At 37.6% G+C, this 20,797-nt stretch overlaps 1 protein-coding gene across 5 annotated transcripts in view; it reads left to right on the forward strand.

Annotated features, from left to right (window-relative positions):
• The first annotated feature begins 7,349 nt into the window (after positions 1-7,349).
• The window catches only part of mcamb (melanoma cell adhesion molecule b), a 34,178-nt gene continuing 20,730 nt past the window's right edge, over positions 7,350-20,797 (forward strand). For 4 of the 5 annotated variants that reach the window (XR_014534832.1, XM_083549429.1, XM_083549430.1 and 1 more), the window contains exon 1: positions 7,364-7,489. Coding sequence is in view for 4 of the 5 variants with exons in the window: in XM_083549429.1 (XP_083405555.1) it covers positions 7,432-7,489 (58 nt within the window). In the remaining variant the exon portion in view is untranslated. Of the gene's footprint in view, positions 7,490-20,797 lie in introns of all 5 variants that reach the window. The other variant, XM_083549432.1, reaches the window with a different exon arrangement.

Raw genomic sequence — 20,797 nt, forward strand, 5'->3', positions numbered from 1 at the left:
AAAAAATGCGCTAATTCTTAATTTTGGATATTTCATTATTATATTTATGTAGCTTTTTTTATTTGCAATATGTTGAAATAAAACAGAAAGAGAAGCGTACAAAAATATACAATATATTAAATATCAGCCAATTACAAATAAATAATATACAAATGATTTTATGTCAAAATAAGGAAAATTATTATTATTATTTGTTTTTATATTATAAACGAATATATAATAAACTATTATTTTTTTTAGGTTTTGTTTTAAAAAAAAACACCACTAGAGGGCGCAACATGCCCTTACAAACACTGATCTAACGCAACAAAGCAAAAACCCGTGTTTTCAAACGTTATCTCTACTCAGAATAAACATTTATCACACACACACACACACACACACACACACACACACACACACACACACACACACACACACACACACACACACACACACACACACACTTTGTTGAGACCTTGCAAAATGTTTTTCTTTCTGGGTGGACAAGAAATCCCCAAAACCCCTTGTGGATTCTGCTACATATATTCTGCTACACCCTGTCTCAAAGTCTGGCCACAGCATCTTATTAAAATCTAAGAGTTTTAATTGCAATGAAAAAGGATCTACACCCAGTTCCACCCATTACATTAACTGATCTTGGTCTTCAAGTGAATGTTTTTGAAGCTTTAAAGAGATAAAGACGATATATTGTTGAAATGAACACGTTTAGTGACTATAATTTTGTTCCCTATAGGTTTATCCATAATAAGCAATCCAGTGGCTACTGTGGCAAAGAAAAACTCCTTGAGATGGTATGAGGAAGGAACCCTAAATGAAACAAGACTCAAAATGGTGCCTTGTCTGAGTGGCACTAAATGTCCATTCATTATAGTTCATAGTCTAATTTTATGGATTTCACTATTCAATAGATATAATTCTGACAATAGGAATAAGACTGGATTGTTAAATGTGTTGTCTTTTGAATTATTTGTTTCCCAATATATCACCTTTCTAAGTACAATATTGTTTTTGTTTACATTTTTTCTACTGTTCACTTTGTCTCTTTACAACAGGTTTATTGGCGGCGCTATTTTGTGGTTTGTGTGTTGTCTTGCACTGTCTTGTGTTGTCTTTGCACTGTTTGCACCAGGTTGCACACATACACTTTATGTGGCGAGGACACAAGTCCTTGGCCCTTTGTTTTCTGTTTTTGTGATTGTTGTATGTAGCATCAGGGTTCTGGAGGAACGTTGTTTGATTTCACTGTGTACTGCGTCAGCTATATATGGTTGCAATGACAATAAAAACGTCTTGACTCTTGACTTGTTTTGCAACGCTAATCTGTTTTCATGAACACATGACTGCAAATATTCCTCTAGTAATAGTTCTTCCTGTATCTGGTTTTATTGTGACACTTGAATTTTTCTGCCGTATGTGGCTTTTCCCCTAACTGTTAGCACAAAGTTAGAGTCATACAGTAGTATAGGATGTTTCTGGGTGTGGTAGAATAAAATGTTCCTTTCAATTGAACTAGGAGAGCCAGAAATGTTCCGGCATGACAATGCCTATGTGTACAAAGCCAGCTCCATTCAGATATGGTTTATATGGCTTCGAGTGGAAGATCTTGTATGGCGCTCTAAAGAGCTCTGACCTCAACCCACCTGAACACCTTAGGGAGGAATTGGAACACTGACTGTACCTCAGAACTCCTCACCTCACATCAGTAACTGACTTTACTCTCACCCTTGTGGTGAAATGAGAACAAATCTCTACAAGCACACCCCAAAACCATCTTCCCAGTAGAGTGGATGCTATTATTACAGCAAATGAGGTCTAAATGTGGAACGGCAGGTCAGAAAAACACACATTAATTTTACTGTCAGGTGTCCACAAACTTTTGTCCTTATATTCTAACTGTCTTATGCTGTTTATGTAAAATGATAAACTACTTGCAGCAAGTGGACATGTTTCTTTTTTTGGTCTTTTTTTTTTAGTTCTGTAGTTTACAAGATCTCCCAAATCCTTGCTTTTTGAAGGACCTGTATTGACCTTTCAATGTGCCAAAAATAATATGAGAAGAATTAATATTGATCAGAATCTAGAGGCAAATGGAAGTGTTTAGGGTAAATTGGTTATGTAGAAGCTTCTGTGAGAAAACACAAACTGTCAACAGAAGAAACTGCTGGTGTGCAGTCTGGTGTCAGCTCTGGCTTTGACCTCACATACCACATAAACCCACGCATTTCAGCCAAAAGCAACACATGTGTTCATGAAAAAGCCTGAAATGGGAAGAGCTAAAGTAAAGAAAATATTGATATGTTAAATCTTGTATTCCCATGGGCTGATAATTTGGCCTGTGAAAAATTGCCTTCCCAAGGACATTTCTTTTAGCCTTGTACTCAGTTGTAAACTTGTGCCCTAAGCAGAGGAAATGTCATTTCTTGATGATCATAAACTTGTTCCAATCATATTAACAAATACATCAGTGTTACACAAAGAAGCCTTAAAAATGTTTAAGCATAGTTATGTATGACTTAAAACATCTACATGAAAACAGCCTATTGCCCATCTTGTTCTTGTAAGCATGCCTTCTGTAAATGGGAATTGAAACATCTTTGACCCTGTGCCCCTGAGCCCCCACTCTGGGAGAGACACTTACAGCCACCACTCTTGTGCTTTACACACAATGGCCTCTTCTGATTCACACAGATGCCTTGGGTTCAGAATGGAAAGAATGACTTATATCCTATTTCCTTCCTAATCTGTCCTTACATGAGGAAGGGTCTTTCCACCAGTAAAAAAGTTGAGCTGAGAACATTCACAGTTTCCATACATCAGGCTTGGACAAGTAAAAAAATCCTTAAGATGCTTTTAGCAAATGAAGTCACATAATTAGCAGGAGCGCATCACAGGGAGTGGTTTAAATGAATATTAAATGTTTGATCTTGACGTTTGGAAATAAATAATATTACATATTATTTGCTGCTATAAGCCCGTATATAGCCTGGCCAAAATATGATGCCATGATTGTAGTTCAACCATTTTACTTTATTTTTGCTCAAACAACATTTTAGAACCACAAACTATCACTGTATTCAAAATCTTACACAGTGGAAAAACAGCTACGCGAAACATTGACACAAAAGTCCTATTAAGACAGTTTAAATCACGTGGTAATGAGGGAGTGAGAAAAGAATTCCCACCTGTGTAAACACAATTTACTATAATTATCCACTCAATTTCCCATATTGTCTCAATTGCACAGAAAACCGAAAAAAGAAAAGGAGACAACAACAACAATGGAACAAGTAGGACCATAAAAGGGAAGGAGGCAGAGGAAGACAAAGAGGGTGGCTCATGGGATGAGAAAGACAAAGAAATGAAATAAGAGCTATTCTTGTTGATGGTGTAATCATCTAAGGCATGAAGCTGAGGGAAGCTGGACAATGAATGCAGCTATATTTGAAAGACAGACATTTTTTTTACTGTAGGACTTGGGGAACATCATGAGAGAGACAAACCAGTTGTTTACTAAAGCTCAAAAGATTATTAGTATTTTCTATAGGCTATGGCATAAAAAGTAAAGTTAGATATGTGATCATAGTCATCAACTGACTAAAAAACTTTTAGGGCTGTGCCTATCAGAACTACTGAAGGTTTTCAGTTTTGCTTATTTCCTTGATATGCAAGAATAGCAGACATTTCAAACCAACTGTCTCTTGACCATGACACCAAAATGTAATGGTAGACTCTAAAAGGCCCCCTCACTTCACATACAATACTCTAGCCATTCTTGACCCAGATGGCCTGGCAGTAAACAAATCCTATGTGACCTTCCATTTAACTTCCTTTTGTTCTGGACAGCCAAGACAGATTCATGCTGGGTAACAAAGTCATCATGAGCCTTGGTAACACACCCTGATGGCATAGACTTTAGCCTTAACAAACTAAACAGAACTATTCTGTATATATTGTGTGTGTAAATATAAATCTAATAGGTAGTCTGAAAATTTCTATATATATAAAATCATTGATGGGTCTTATGTAGTCAATGTTAATTTTTAGTCCACAAGTCCCTCTTAGAGCAGGGCAGTTCCTAAAATATATCAGTCCCAATAAGAAAAGAAAGTTTTTTGCATAAATAGTCATCATGCTTGGCATTTTTTGTAGCTTGTTTTAATTAACTGCCCAGTGAGATTTTCTCCAGGTTTAGGAGTACTCTCCTATCTCCCAAAACTCGTAGTTGAATATCTGAGTCTAAAATGCATTCTAGATATAAATAAGTATGTGAATATTGTTATGCATGGTTCCAATTTGGAATTGGAATGTAATTGTATTAATGTATTCATTCATGTATACATATTCATTCAACTGAATAACTGAATGATAAGATAGGGGCATTGGCCTTCAATTACAAAAAGAAAGAACACAAAGAAAATGAAAGCATTTTTCTGTTACAATTTCCTGCTTTAGCCTTTAACGGCAAAACAGCTTGTGATTTCATATTTTTTTTTTTTCACAATAGTGAATTAGAATTTAACTACATTTTCTGAATGTGTGCAACATTTACCTGTGCATCTGTGATAAAAAATAAAGAGAATGGGTTTTTTTATTGCTGCGAAAATGAATGACAATTTGTTACTTAGCACAGGAAGTCCTAGTGAACACAAAGAAAGAGCAATATAACTCTACGAATAACTTATCTAACACTTAGTCCATAAGCATCTACTGTCTCTCTGAATGTGAGCTTTTTCCACTGTGCTGCCTTCCCAACATTAGTGGCAAGCGAAGAACATTAATCGGTCTCAAAACAATACACAAAGCACTCTCAGATGTGAATTTTCCAACCTCTTTACACTGATATGAAATATTAAATAATCTCTTCTTTTTGTACCCTATAAACCATTACAGCTCTTTTGTTTATGTACACTGTAAAAGAATGAGCAGGAAATGACTCTTGAGGAAATTTGAATCTCTAATATCTTGTCTACTGTGAATATAAAGTCATGGTAAATGCTAGTGTGTCCTGTAGTGTTTTTTTTTTTGGCGTTCAGGTTCATGTGTTCCTAGTAATCTACAGCACACAGCTACCTTTTTCCAGGTGAGAAAACAATGTGCTCTTAGACTCAAGCTGTCATCAGCACATTATGACAGATGCAGTAGGCGCAACAGATATCCAATGACTCACCTGTTCTGCAGTGTTACCACATCTGCCCATCCAAAAAAAAAAAAATAGTCACCACCTGGATTAATTACTGCATGGATAATTATGTTTTAGCTGGAAACAAGTTATTTAACCCTAACTAATGCAGGGAGTAGCTTCTCATTTCTTGAACAACCATGTCAGAAGACACATCCTGTGGTGCCAAAGACGTTAATCTGTTTCAGAATGGTCAACTTATTGGCATGCATCAAGCAAAGACAACATCTAGGGAGAATGCTGAACTACTAAAATTGGGTTAAGAACTGTCCAAAGCTTTGAAGATGTGGTCGAGTAAAAAAATCTTGAACAATCGTGATCGGCGATCACTTAAACGTTTGGTGAAATCAAATTGTAAAAAAATGACAGTAGAACTCACGCCTACTGTATGTTTAATAGTGAAAGTAAGAACATTTCCACATGCACAATGTGAAGGGAACTATGGGATTGGGACTAAAAAAAGGCTTCAATTTGCTACGAAGCATAATGATTGGAGTCGAGAGCAATGGAAGAAGGTCATGTGGTCTGACGAGTCCAGATTTACCCTGTTCCAGAGTGATGGGTGCATCAGGGTAAGAAGAGAGGTGGATCAACTGATGCACCTATTATGCCTAGTGCCTACTGTACAAGCCTGTGGGGGCAGTGCTATGATCTGGGGTTGCTGCAGTTGGTCAGGTCTCCGTTCAGCAATGTTATGTACCCAAAGAATGAGATCAGCTGACTACCTGAATATACTAAATGACCAGGTTATTCCATTAATGGATTTTGTCTTTCCTGATGGTCAATTCCAGCCTTGTACATTTCTACATGTCTACAATGTTATTCTCTGAAACAGTTCCCTGGTGGTCTAGTGGTTAGGATGCGGCGCTCTCACCGCTGTGGCCCGGGTTCGATCCCCGGTCAGGGAACCAGCCCCAGCCATTAGGGTTGCGCAATCCAGTGCACTCTTAGTGCCGGTCCCAAGCCCAGATAAATGAGGAGGGTTGTGTTAGGAAGGGCATCCAGTGTAAAAACATGTGCCAAATCAAACATGCGGATGATCCGCTGTGCTGACCCCTAATGGGAGAAGCCAAAAGAAAGTTTTACATGTCTACAATCTTGTCCCTGACGTCCTCTGACAGCTCTCTAGTCTTGCCCATGGTGGTGAAGAGGTTTGAATAGACGAGGTTGATTCTATGACAGATGTCTTTTATACACATCATGAGTTGATATTAGGAGTAGGGACAGGACTAATTTTGTTAGTGGGAGACTTGCTGGTTGGCACAGGATCAAATACTTATTTCACTCGATCAAATACAATTAAATTGACAAATAATATCTGGATTGTTTTGATAATCTTTCTCTTTCTGTTAAAATAAACTTACCATTTTTAATTCTGTTCATTTTCTTTGTAAGGGGAAAATGTACAAAACCAGCAGGGGGATCAAATAATTATTTCTCCCAATGTATAAAATTAAAACGTGTTAATTACGCGAAATCCGCCATGATGCACACATCCGGCAATTAAAACCGTCCGTGTGGAAACATAGCAACAGTTCCGTTAGGTGTCCTGATGATTTACATAATTTAAAACACCATAATTACTTCAAAACATTTACAATAGTATTTATTTTTACGAACTGCTCTGTCATCTGAAATATAAACAGGCTTGTCTCTCGAGCAGCTGGCTTAGTGCAAAGAAAGAGAAGTAATGGGAATCTATGGTTTTTCTATGTTCTTTTTCCCATGTGTTTAATAGACAAGAACAAATTCAAGTTTACCGTCGTTGTAACACATCTCTGTTCTTTGTGTTCTATGTTTAGGGTGGTTTCAGTAATACTAAACATACAGTACATCTGCATAAAGCATCCATATTTGTCCATGTTGATTAGAGTATTAAAAACTCGAAAAGTATTATTTTTCATTATTTTTTTATTTTTGATCCCCCTGCTGGTTTTGTACATTTAGAACAGATACAAAAAACATTTTAATAATAATATTTATAAACTGCACACCATGGTGTTATGACAACCATCCCCACCATCCCCTACACACACAGACAATGAACACCAGGCAGCTCACATCACACGCTGTCCTTCACACACTACACTACTCCCCCCCCCCCCTCCCAACCCCACCACGCAAGTCTCGCGGTGTTCTCGCGATGTTTCGTAGAGCGCATGTCTTTCTCCTTTTGCCATCTCCAGCTCTCACTCAGTAAAGCGAGAAGTTCGCTGTCAGTTCAGCTGCAGGACCTTGGGGGGGGAGAAATGGCTCAGCAAAAGGTCGCCCTTGCACTTATAGGACTTTACCTCCTCAGTTGGCACGGTGAGTGACAAATTATCCGTATTCAAACTATTTTATTTTTTATCATTCATGCACACATCTTTTTTTGTTGTTGTTGTTGGGAGAATAAAAAGTTTTTTTTTTGCTGCACTTCCAGGATGAAGTGCATTACAAAGTGATGCTTTGAGGTTTTCTCATTTGGGTTGAACTGTTATACAATTACAATGACCTACAGTTACAATGCAGCATTAAATACATTACTACTATAGACCTTTTTCTGTCTATATTCAGGTTATTTATTACATGCATACCTTCTCACATATTGCACTCAACTTATAGAAAAGATGAATCAATAAATCATGAATTTACACCCAAGATTTAACCGGCATGTATTATGACATAAAGATATGAGATGGGTTATTCCAGGGCTAATAATTAAATAAATAATTCATAATCCTTTTTTAGTCCTATTTTTGTTATACATGTAGCATTTTTTTTTAGATCATGTGAAATGTATTGTTGTAATTGTTTACTTATTATTTTTAGAAAACCCGTTTCTCATAACATTTCCTCAGTGTAATATATAAAAGTGTGCAATGGCAGCAATTTTTTGGAGCTTTATAAGAAACAGGCGCATGTTTGTTGCCAGGACGAGCATCAGGTTCAGGCTGTGTGTTTGGAGAGCATTGAAAATAGTAACATATCTAAGTGGTGTACACTTTAGAGACCACAAGCTGGTGGTTAAATCGAGCCACTCGTGAGAGCACCTTACTGGATCACGGCATTACTTAAAACAATTTCAATGCTTCAGGTAAAAATTATAATTCACAAATGCCTAACTGTATGGGTTTTCCTTCCTTCTAACATGCACCATCAGTAGCAGTGATGGAAATGTCTAAGGTGTGACAAGTGCATTCTCACATGACCTTTTCCTATTTCAAGCCTCGTCACATCTTTATGTCAGTGACACCAGTTCCTTTTGCCCCTTTGTCTTTGTTTCTAACTTCCTTGCTTGTAATCCCCAAACATCTGGGTCTCTTAATGTTTGTTTTTTAACTCTAAGTGCTTTTCCTCATTGTGTCTACCTCCTGTTTGCTCACATTCCACTTTTGTCCCTGATGTCACACTTTATTATATCAATTTCCTGTTGAATTTAGTTGTATTTATAAAGCAAATTTTCAATTTTAATTGGCCTACTTTGACACATATTTAAAAATAAACACCAAAGAAACACCTGGACTAGGTTGTGATTAAACCCAATTAAACAATAAAATAGATCAGAAAGAGATGATTAATATATCTTTATTACCAATTATTAGCAAATTACAGTGGGGGCCAAAATACTTTTGTTGTGCAGTCTGCTTAAATTTAATACAATTTAATACAACAATATTCATTACCAACAACCTGAATGAAAGTCTGAAATATTTACATGAATTTCATAGTTTCTTGGAACCTGGTGCATTCACGAAAAAAATCCAATTGAAGAGATTAGACATGAGGATTATCTGACCTTGTGTACGAAGCAATTAACATTATTGGTATCAATAATTTGCTTACTGTAAGGAATTATCTCATCATCTGTCCCCTGGACAGAAGTCAGATAGACAAGATACCCCCGAATTCAGCCTTTCCTCTCGATCTCTGCTTTCCTGCAAGTACTTGGACAAGTCTCAATGAAACACAGAAGTCAGCTTTCAGAGAGAAGTTCCAAAGCTTTATTGTGTCACACACGAATATATATCACAAATCAAATCTAACAGGGAGATCAGTGTGGATGCGAAAAGAGGTACGGCGCAAAAGAAGGAAACAGAAAGAGGACCTGTCTAGGGTGTATGTGCACATCAGACTAAAAAATAAAATAAAGACAAGAATTGAATGTTCGGGGTCACAAGTATTATTCTTGTGATTAATGTCTGACTAATGCTTAAAGATATGTGTGTTAAAGATATAAAATAATTCTCACACTTACATTTAAATATAAATATAAAATAATCAATATATTGAACATTAAATCAAATTTTTTTATGAAAATCTAAAGCCTTATTTTTTAAAGAAAACATCATTGTGGTCTCAGATTTTGGACCTCACTATATACATGAACTATAATGAATAATACCACCTTGAGCTAAAGAAGGGTTTGTTCTTGATTTACCTTCTTTCCTAATACACCACTGGATCAGACTGGACACACTTGTGTGATGTATTGTAAGTCTTTGGCCCTTTGTTGCTTTCCAAAAATGACACAATGAGACGTGCTGCTGTGGAAATCTATAATGCATTTTGTGCATATATCATGTTATTTACAACGCCAACTGGCAACCAGATGCATCCCAAGCATGCCACACGTCCTGCTCTGAACCTCTCTGTACCGTTCAAAAGTCTAAACTAATAACTGTGACAGAGGTTAAACCTTTCATTTCTTCTTGTTGCTATCTGTGTTGCTTATAATAGAAAGCAGATTTCAGAAGCAACTGTACTTAGGGATGTGCTTTGCTTAGTTTGGTTGGCTGAATGCATTAGTAAATATATTATTATACCATATATAAAGAATTATTATAATTTTTTGTTTGTTTAAGGAGTCTTAGGTCAGTGACATTTTCACAAAGCAGCTTGTGAAATCTGCCTATGATGACATAAGGAGGAAACTTTGAGTGAAAACTAGATGTATGTATGTATGTATGTATGTATGTATGTATGTATGTATGTATGTATGTATGTATATATGTATGTATGTATGTATATACAAATTAGACTTAAAATGGACATAATAAACAACACTTCTATTCGAGGGCAGCTTAAAAAAATTCACAGTGCACAAAGATGCCCTCGCTGTTAAGTATATGACATTAAAGGACGTCTTTCCTGACTCATCAAAGTTGCATTGCAAAAAAAAAAAAAAAAAAGAATTCCAGCCATATCTGTAATAAAGAGCAAATGTGAGCTCACTGACACCATCTCATTATGAGTTAAAGGCCACTCTGACACTGACACTGCAGCGTTTTCGAGTCCCATGTAGAGGAAACATTGCATTACAAAGCACACTTATACAAGGACTGAAGAGCAACAATCAAGTGCTTTGTGTGTTATCTGCAATTTAGTGATCATAGTAGAAGTCGACTTTAAACTGAGGTAGTTATGCTGTGTGAAGTGCCTGGAATGTCAATCTGAGACAGTTGGCTGTATTTGTTTTAGACCAATGGTACAGATACTTTCACAAAGAATAAAAGAATGAATGAATTTCCATTATTCTGTGAAGGAATGGCATTCCTTTCAGAATTTTTTTTAATGAAGATTTAAGCATTACTGAACCATTCGAATGAGTGTACACTATTTCTGTTCTTTAGAGTCACACTCGTGCATTATGGAGACAATAAGAGAAAGCTGTGTAATCATTTTCCAGTCACTCAGCTTTAACTCATATTCAAGGCAAATGAAATGAGAGAAAATCCACATGATGCATTTTAATTCTTACTTTATGCTCTTTTTCGGAGATTATTATTTTTTTTTTAGTTTTTTGTCTGTTTTTGGACCTTATCTCTTATCACACAACCGCTTGTTGTTCACAGTTTCTGTCCTTCTAGGGTTACTGTATAAATATGTCTGGATAAATCATTGTTGTTAATGTTAGGGTGACAATATCCAGACCTCAACATGAGCAGGAAATTTTCTTTTTTTTTTTTTTTTTTGACACAACTGCAACTGTAAACTTTATGCAACTGCAACTGTGAGCTTTAATTAACTAGATGTTTTTGTCAAAATGTTCACATATCGCAAGGATACACATTGTAACCCAAATGACCCATGATAAAGCGTTTATAGTGTATTAAACATAGATACACGTGAGAAAACATTGTCATTTGGGACTTTTCAGGTTTCCAGGAAGAGATGTTAACAACTCTGTAATGATCATTTTCCAGCTCCTGAGTAGATAAAGATATTTTCAAGGTTCTTTTAACCACAGTAAGTGGAGTGATGTAGTAGGTGCCCCTCTTTGCTGATAGATGTTATCACTGGGAGCATGGGGAGGTATTCAAATTCAAACAACAGGAACAAAACTTGTTATGCTGCAGAAACCTAGAAAGAAGTTCATTAACAATGTCTTAAAAAAGATCTTGAAAAAGCTGATGGAGTGCCCTGTCAAACTGCTGTTGTATCTTATGAAATTTTAGTCCAGTTATGGTAAAGCATTTCCATTCTCATGGGCCATGTGTTCCTCTTCAGTGAACTTTCAAAATGAAGCTATAATGACCTTGAAAGCGAATGCTCTCTCTCTTTCTCTATCATCATCTCTATCATGTTTTGTTGAGACTAACAAGCAGCTGGCCACACCTGGCACCCACTTTTGCACCAACAGTCAGCTTTCAGAAAGGAGCAAGTTCAGTGCCTCCTATAATACAGTATATCTACTTACTTTGATCCATTTTCCCCAAAGCCTGCAGATTTCCTATTTCCAATTTAACCAACATCCCACCACTTTTAATTCTTAGGGATAAAATAAAAAGCCTTAAAAAATATGCGTTTCAATGAGGAATCCATGTTGCAAAATCATATTGACAAGATTTAAAATCTGCACAACTCCCTCCCGTACGTTTTTTTTATTATTTATATTAGAGGTCTTTGCATTTTTTGGTGTGGTCAGTGGATGATTATTTTGAGTCATGGTCAAATTGAAAAAAGAAAACTCTAAATTTTCTGGTCAGGCTTAAAGAAATGTTGCCTTTTAGCAGGAGTAGATTTAATCGTCAGTTTAAAGAGGTAATTTATTCTGTAGGTACTGAAAGAACACTGACCCACAAAAACCATACAGAAGAGGCTCTGTGTGAGGAGCCATGCCACAGTCAGTTGGGAAATTCCTTTATGTTTGTTTTAACCAGGGCTGTACAACCAGCTAAATGTGATTTAGCTTTCATAGAGCATTGGTCCTCTGTTAAGAGTGCTAAATAACTTCCATGTAGACATTTATTATGAAAAGGTACAGGGTGGCGCAGGGAAACAGGAAATTTAGGGACTAGGAGTTGGCGACCCTTAGACGTCGGCAATTGTTTGAAACCCCTCACCATTAGTTTTAATGGAGAAGTGGGGTAGTGGTGCCCAAAGAGTATTCGCTGTAGAACCTTTTATAAGAAGGTGATAGTGTGAGAGCTACGCAAAGGAAATTACAGTGCCATTACCAGTTAGGACGTCATGATTTTGTCCTGTCTGCTAATTTTGAAGAAACGGGGTCAGCCTTAAAAAACAAAGTCCCCAGCTGGTGTTCAAATGGTCCACACACCAGAGAATATTAAGGCTGTTCGAGCTGCCATTGTTAGGAGCCCTTGCCACTCTGGTCGACAACAAACATCATTGCTGTGCTGAGCTGTTTCTGAAGGCAAGGGGTTCAAAATTAGGTCACACTGGTTCCAAATAGCTGCCACTCTTGGGCCCTTGAGCAAGGCCCTTAACCCTCTATGCTCCAGGGGACCCTTACGAGAAAAATAAATCAAGGACCGTGACGTCGGAGCGACGTGGGGCCGCCTTCCCGTGGGCTCACCACCTGCAGGAGGGACCGGAAGGGACCGGTGCTGAGAGGATTGGGCAGCAGTCGAAGGCGGGGGCTTTGACAGCCCGATCCCTGGACACGGATGTCTGGGGAATCTGTTTAGACTGCTGCCCCCGCGACCCGAATGACGGATAAGCGGGAGAAGATGAAATGAAATGAAATGGTTCCAAATAATTGCTGATGCCCCAAGGTCGCCAACTCCTAGTTCCAAAATTTCCCATTTATCTGCACCACGCTGTATGTGTGTGTATACTATAGCTTCAAACTCTATTGTGATTTGGAGAAGTAGTTTGGCATGATCATATCTTATAAAAACACCACCCCCACCTTTGCTCTCCTCCCAATCAACCCTTCAACCCCACACGCACAAAACTAAAACCCACATTTGTTGTAGTACTCTGCAGGCCTGAATGTTGGTCTTGTTTTGTGAAAAACAAGATCAAATCAAAATGAAAAATTGTACACTGTGTTCACCTGGCCACTCTGAAATCCCCCACAGCTGTGAACACATCATTAATCAACTAAACTCTCTGATGTTCTTGCAGTCCCATGTTTTTTTTTTTGCCTCAGATTTTTCATTTTTTAACTTTCTTATAAGAATTTTTAGGCTGATAGTGGCAATGACCTATTCAACCAATATCAAAATATATTAATTGATAGAGTTCAAAAGCACATTTGCAAGCCGCTCTGGATAAGGCCATCTGCCAAACGCTTTTGAAAGTTGCTTTATTATGGACTTTATTTTGCTGGGATATGACCAGTTTTTTTTGGGTTTGTCAGGGTTTGTCCTGGCAAAAGTCCTTGGTTCAACCATTGTGTTTCTGACTGGGAATTGATCATTCACTATTGTTGCATAATTTGTACCCTACCTAGTAAAAAAACTTTAATCTGGTCAGATGTGTGTACATGTATGTAGCAGCAGGATTTAGAACAAGCAGTGCTTTTATAGTTATGCATATGCATCTTATGACCGGGTGTCCACCAACTTTTGTCAATATATAACTATTTTGTGATTGTCCTGTAGAGTTCAATTTCTTATTAAAGTATTACCAGTTACTCTGCAGTTACTACTATCTCTCAAACAGTTCATGGATGTTGCATTATCTAACCATTCTGATCAGTGATGTATTCAAGTTGTAGACAGAAAGCAGCTCTGTTTTTTTGTTTCTACATATCTGTCATACTACTATGCTAGTGAACGTGTGTGAATCTACAGAACCGATGCCTGCTGGGATTGCTATGTTTAACTGAGGGAGACTTCACTGATGCGGTTCTTTTTAAGTGGTCAGCAGCAGAAAAAACGCTGCCTAAGCAATAATGATTGCCTAAGATAACGTCATAGAAACGCTCTCTCTCTCTCTCTCTCTCTCTCTCTCTCTCTCTCTCTCTCTCTCTCTCTCTCTCTCTGTCTCTCTCTCTGTCTCTCTCTCTCTCTCTCTCTCTCTCTCACTCTGTCTCTCTCTCTCTCTTTCTCGCTCTCTCGCTCATTCAGGTAATCTTCAGACAATATTATGTACGACTCACTTACGTTTAGAGTAGGCCTTGTGCAGTCCCGCTCAATCAAATTATCTCCCTTGTTTATTTAATAACATAAATGCAAAATGAAATTGTAATGAAGATTACTTATATACTGCTGCCACTGCATGTTACAATACGTACAATCTTTGTCCTTCCAAACTGATTGTAATGTAAGCATACAGCCAGGATGGGACACAAGTCCGTCTCAGGGCACATTATCACAAGGCTGTTGGAACTGGAGAACTCTGAATAAACACATACAAACATGAGGAGAACATGTAAAAGGCAAAACAGATATTAACCCAAACTCAGGATTGTCCCTGGGAGCATGTAGATGTGAGAAAGAAACACTAACTGCTTCATAGTGTGTAGCAGACTTGAGATGAACTTACAACATTTACTATGGTATACTGAACAATATGATTACAATAAGCTGATACTGTGCATTTCTGGGAGTTTAAGTGCAGTACAAAGTTTAGATTATAAAGTTGAAAGGTCTTTTACCTTTAGAGTGAACTGTGCTTGGATCTTGCTGAGTGCATTGTGTGCATTTTTTAAGCCTTGACAGCAACACAATTATTGCTCCCTTGAGAAGCTAAGGATGAAAGCTTGGAATGATAGTAAAGTTTGACGTTCTCAGAGATGGTCCTCAGCAGCTGGAACACACGATCATGATTAGATGGTCGTTATGTGTGGCCTTTTTGTGTCTGTCGTCGGAAAATTGCTACTGGTGTCATATGCACAGAGCAAAAATAAATGCGGTGCATGGGAAAGAATTTATGGAATGTATATCTCAATGTGAACAAAATGTCCTTATTTTTTTGCATCGTTTCCTTAATAATGTACTATTTTATCTAGGAAGAGACTCTTCAGTGTTCAGTGTGATACTAAAATCTCCCCTGGTGTTGCAAAAAAAAGGCCCAAAGTGCCTAATAAGAAGACAGAAAAATCGTTTATTAAAAAACATCTTTCATATCACATGGGCTTGAGCTCATGACTGCTATTAGGATAACAACAAATTTTAGGGAATTTTTTATGTAATATAAAACTTTTCTGTTTACCTTATCAAAAATCAATGTGCGCTTTAACAGCTCTGGCAGGTAAAAACAATTTTATCTGCTTTTTTGTGTACAAGGTTTACAGTAAGTGCATGTAATAATTTTATTTGATTATGAAAGGCTGAGTCATGACCCATTATAGTGTGAGAATTTCAGATGTTTTTTTTTTTTTTTTTTTATCTCAGGCAAAAGCTTCTTTTTAGAATAATATCACTATTTGTTCTGCCTAGCACTCATGTGCCTTTAATGCAAAGCAAATGACTTGTGCACATGAAACAAACAGTTTGGGATTTGTTCGTTTATTCAATTAAGACCCAAATCTAGAACCCTTAAAAGTAGACTTTCAAGAAGGTTTAATGAAGCCTACATCAATCGCTAGCATTTATCCAACAGAGATTCCCTTTAAGCAATTCGGAAATATAAGGGCATGCAGGTAAAAAGAAGCATTACCGTATACCTTTCTGTGTATCTTTCTATTACCTCCCGGAATTCACTTGTTAAGACTTACAGGGCAAATTAAAGTTAAATGTTGAATATTGTTGGATAATCTATGTCCTGTCAAGCTCTGTGATATGATTGATGAACTGAGAAAATGTCGCCTATACAGTCTGCTTTCTCAGTCTAGACACCATGTCTAATCTACACAGACTGTCACCTCATTTCTCACACTTATATATGGACACTTGTAGGGTTAGTGGCTTGTGTCAGTATTTAAATTATGAGGCCTGGGTTGCCTTCAGGCACGGAGTGACTTTTATAATGGTCATCTTATCCTAGAGGACATACTGCATAAGATGCCAGGCATTTTGCCCATTCTTTCTCTGTCCATCCTACTACATCTTTGTCACACGTTTAACTCTTCACAGGCAATGTACACAGCATTTAATCCCACTAAACATGCCTTATTTTGAGATTAGTTTACTTTCTTGCTTGATTTTTGATCCAAAATCTTTTAGCGTAGCGTAGTTAATTGCTTTTGACATTTGAATTGGAATATGTATGTCTGTATCCTCACTCATTTTTGAAACTTTATTGAGTTTGCTTCTTACTGGAATATCGGATGGCAGAATAACACATAGTTAAAGTTGAAATAATCTACAGTTCAGCACCTGTGGTCTGTTCTTTATCCAGTCTGTTAAAGAAAAGAAAACTTCACTCTCATCCAAACACAAAGTCTTTAATGTAAACGCTGTCGGCTGCTGAGAGGAAGCAAAAGGCACAGTCTGGCATTCTGGGACTTTCCAGCTTTAGTGAATTCTTTTGCGTCACCAAGAAAATGAGTAGTACTTAATAAGAAGGGTCTTTGGGAAACGGATGTTGATTGTAGTGTGTTGGTGTGTGTGTGTGTGTGTATATATATATATATATACAGTGAGGAAAATAAGTATTTGAACACCCTGCTATTTTGCAAGTTCTCTCACTTAGAAATCATGGAGGGGTCTGAAATTGTCATCGTAGGTGCATGTCCACTGTGAGAGACATAATCTAAAAAAAGAAATCCAGAAATCACAATGTATAATTTTTTAACTATTTATTTGTATGATACAGCTGCAAATAAGTATTTGAACACCTGAGAAAGTCAATGTTAATATTTGGTACAGTAGCCTTTGTTTGCAATTACAGAGGTCAAATGTTTCCTGTAGTTTTTCACCAGGTTTGCACACACTGCAGGAGGGATTTTGGCCCACTCCTCCACACAGATCTTCTCTAGATTAGGCAGGTTTCTGGCCTGTTGCTGAGAAACATGGAGTTTGAGCTCCCTCCAAAGATTCTCTATTGGGTTTAGGTCTGGAGACTGGCTAGGCCATGCCAGAACCTTGATATGCTTCTTACAGAGCCACTCCTTGGTTATCCTGGCTGTGTGCTTCGGGTCATTGTCATGTTGGAAGACCCAGCCTCGACCTATCTTCAATGCTCTAACTGAGGGAAGGAGGTTGTTCCCCAAAATCTCGCAATACATGGCCCCGGTCATCCTCTCCTTAATACAGTGCAGTCGCCCTGTCCCATGTGCAGAAAAACACCCCCAAAGCATGATGCTACCACCCCCATGCTTCACAGTAGGGATGGTGTTCTTGGGATGGTACTCATCATTCTTCTTCCTCCAAACACGTTTAGTGGAATTATGACCCAAAAGTTCTATTTTGGTCTCATCTGACTACATGACTTTCTCCCATGACTCCTCTGGATCATTTAAATGGTCATTGGCAAACTTAAGACGTGCTTGGACATGTGCTGGTTTAAGCAGGGGAACCTTCCGTGCCATGCATGATTTCAAACCATGACGTCTTAGTGTATTACCAACAGTAACCTTGGAAACGGTGGTCCCAGCTCTTTTCAGGTCATTGACCAGCTCCTCCCGTGTAGTTCTTGGCTGATTTCTCACCTTCCTTAGGATCATTGAGACCCCCACGGTGTGAGATCCTGCATGGAGCCCCAGTCCGAGGGAGATTGACAGTCATGTTTAGCTTCTTCCATTTTCTAATGATTGCTCCAACAGTGGACCTTTTTTCACCAAGCTGCTTGGCAATTTCCCCGTAGCCCTTTCCAGCCTTGTGGAGGTGTACAATTTTGTCTCTAGTGTCTTTGGACAGCTCTTTGGTCTTGGCCATGTTAGTAGTTGGATTCTTACTGATTGTATGGGGTGGACAGGTGTCTTTATGCAGCTAACGACCTCAAACAGGTGCATCTAATTTAGGATAATAAATGTAGTGGAGGTGGACATTTTAAAGGCAGACTAACAGGTCTTTGAGGGTCAGAATTCTAGCTGATAGACAGGTGTTCAAATACTTATTTGCACTGTATCATACAAATAAAAAGTATAAAAATCATATATTGTGATTTCTGGATTTTTTTTTTTAGATTATGTCTCTCACAGTGGACATGCACCTACGATGACAATTTCAGACCCCTCCATGATTTCTAAGTGGGAGAACTTGCAAAATAGCAGGGTGTTCAAATACTTATTTTCCTCACTGTATATACGTGTGTGTATAAGGGGGTGGGGGATGGGGGGCCGGTCGGTACTTATCCTTCCATCATAAGTCGTAGAGATTTCTTCTCTCCAATCATTATTATCTGCTTAATAATTGATGCTTCCTGAAACGCCGGTCTCTGCTGATTCCAGATATATTAGTAGCCTTTCAAGCCAGCCTGGTCTACAAAGCCCTTTTTTTGTGAACAAGCCTCATTGTTCCAGGGCAGTCTTGTTTACCAACATAAAATGAAAGTGGATTATTGAAAAGTGTCTGAAGCAGAGAGTGCAAAGGAATGCAAAGAGCTGTTTTAGTATTCAATTTTCAATCGGAAATCCAGACATCTTTAGCATATCCGTTGTGAGTAACAGTCCAAAAGGATTTTGGACTGGCTCCCGCTGGAACTAGCTGACACGACACTGTTGCGAGAAATTTGGCAAACCCTCACAGTGACACCGTTTTATAATCCAGTGTTAAAGGATGTGTCATGAATAGTTTTTTCTTGACTAAGAATATACTCTATTTCTCTGTGTATCCGGGGCAGTGGTCCAACAGGAAATAATAGCACACTTACTATTACTAAGAAACAATAGAACATACTTGATGGTAAAATAAAATAAAAATACTAAATTATCAAATGCAAGCAAAACAGTGAATGCTTTTAATAGCACAGAAAGCACTTGTCCTGTAACTCAATTTCTGTGTCTGCTTGGAGAACAGTATTAATAAGCTTAATTCGGTATCTGGCTTCTGTTGCTTGTCAGATAGCAATGCAAAGACCCGCCTAGCCTTTATTAGCACTCAAAAGAACACATGGAGGAAATATTCACTTTAAGCAGGCTTTAAAATGTGATGATATGGATGTTCAGAAAAACAAACAAAATAACTTTATTCTTGTATTGAGATGTTGACTTTTAAATAGGTTGATGAAGTACAAAGATTCAAGAGTCTGTAATCTTGCATACCAGTGTAGATTTCTTCATTGCTCTGGATAAGGGCGTCTGCTAAATGCTGCAAATTTAAATGTAAATGTAAAGGTACAAGAATCTTAGCTTAAGTAAATAGAGATTTTCTGATGAGTTTCTTGGTTGTCAGTGCTTGCCTGTATTTTGGTCCATCAAGCTTATTCAGGTCAGGCTGTTTCATACAATCATTCTTTTGTTTGTTTGTTTGTTTATTCCCAGAGAAACTAGGAATCTGGAATGGGTAAATTTAAGATGGATGCTGTTTTCTTCTATGTTCTATGATATTGTTAGCCTGCTAATCTGCTAATTATGTTTGCATGGATGGCCACAGGGTTCATAGCTCAGTTGTATCTGATGTTTAAAGTGCCTACCAAGTATTAAAGTTTTTTGTACTGTATTTTGTTCTCGCTTGTCGTGTTTATTTGACTTCTGCTTAATGCTTTCCAATAGCAAACAGTTTAGGCTGAGCTTTAAAGCATTGTTTTCTTGTTACACTTGCAGTGTTAAATGGTCATACCGACTATTTTGTTCTGAACTATGATAGAGAAGCAAATATTTATAGAATTAAGAGTGAATGTTTAAAATATTCGAATACTGCTTTATGTGTACTGTCTTGGCACTCGTGGCATGTGAGATGGCTGCAGAGTACACCCTTGAGTTATTACTCATTATTTCCTTTTATGAGGTGCTTGAAATAACTACCAGGGTGGTCTCCATTGCTGTTACTTTAAAGAATAAAATTGAATGTGTATTATCTCTCTGTGTATTTCTAACTAAATTATATTCATTTAACTGGCCTAATTAAAAGGATTTGGCACATTTCTTTAGCACAAATATAACTGTACTTTTCATGGCCAGTTAGTTGTAGATAAGGAAGGTATTTACCAAATACATTTGAAAGCCAGTTTAATTTTTCACTTATAACCACTAACATGGTTATAATTAATCGCCAATATTCATCAATAAAGGAATTTGAGTTCATCTGAGTATGATGTATCTTTTAAAACAACAGGTGGAATGTCTCACTATGGGAACCACAATCTCCTCTTTTGGTCACTCGACAAACTAAGGCATTTTATCTTTCATCAATGCATTCCATTGATGAGGCTAAAACATTTTGAACTTTCAAAAATTGCTGTAATTTCATCCATGGATTCTGATGCCTTTAATAGCAATTGTACTCAACATGGTGCCATAGCACCAGAGCAGTTTCTTTGGCATGCTCGAAGGTATGAAACGCTGTGCACTGAATCATGCCAATGTCTGCTACAGCAAAAAAGGAGTGAGCTGCTCAC

The sequence above is a fragment of the Silurus aristotelis genome (assembly GCF_946808225.1).
Source record: "Silurus aristotelis genome assembly, chromosome: 8".
Classification (NCBI taxonomy): domain Eukaryota; kingdom Metazoa; phylum Chordata; class Actinopteri; order Siluriformes; family Siluridae; genus Silurus; species Silurus aristotelis.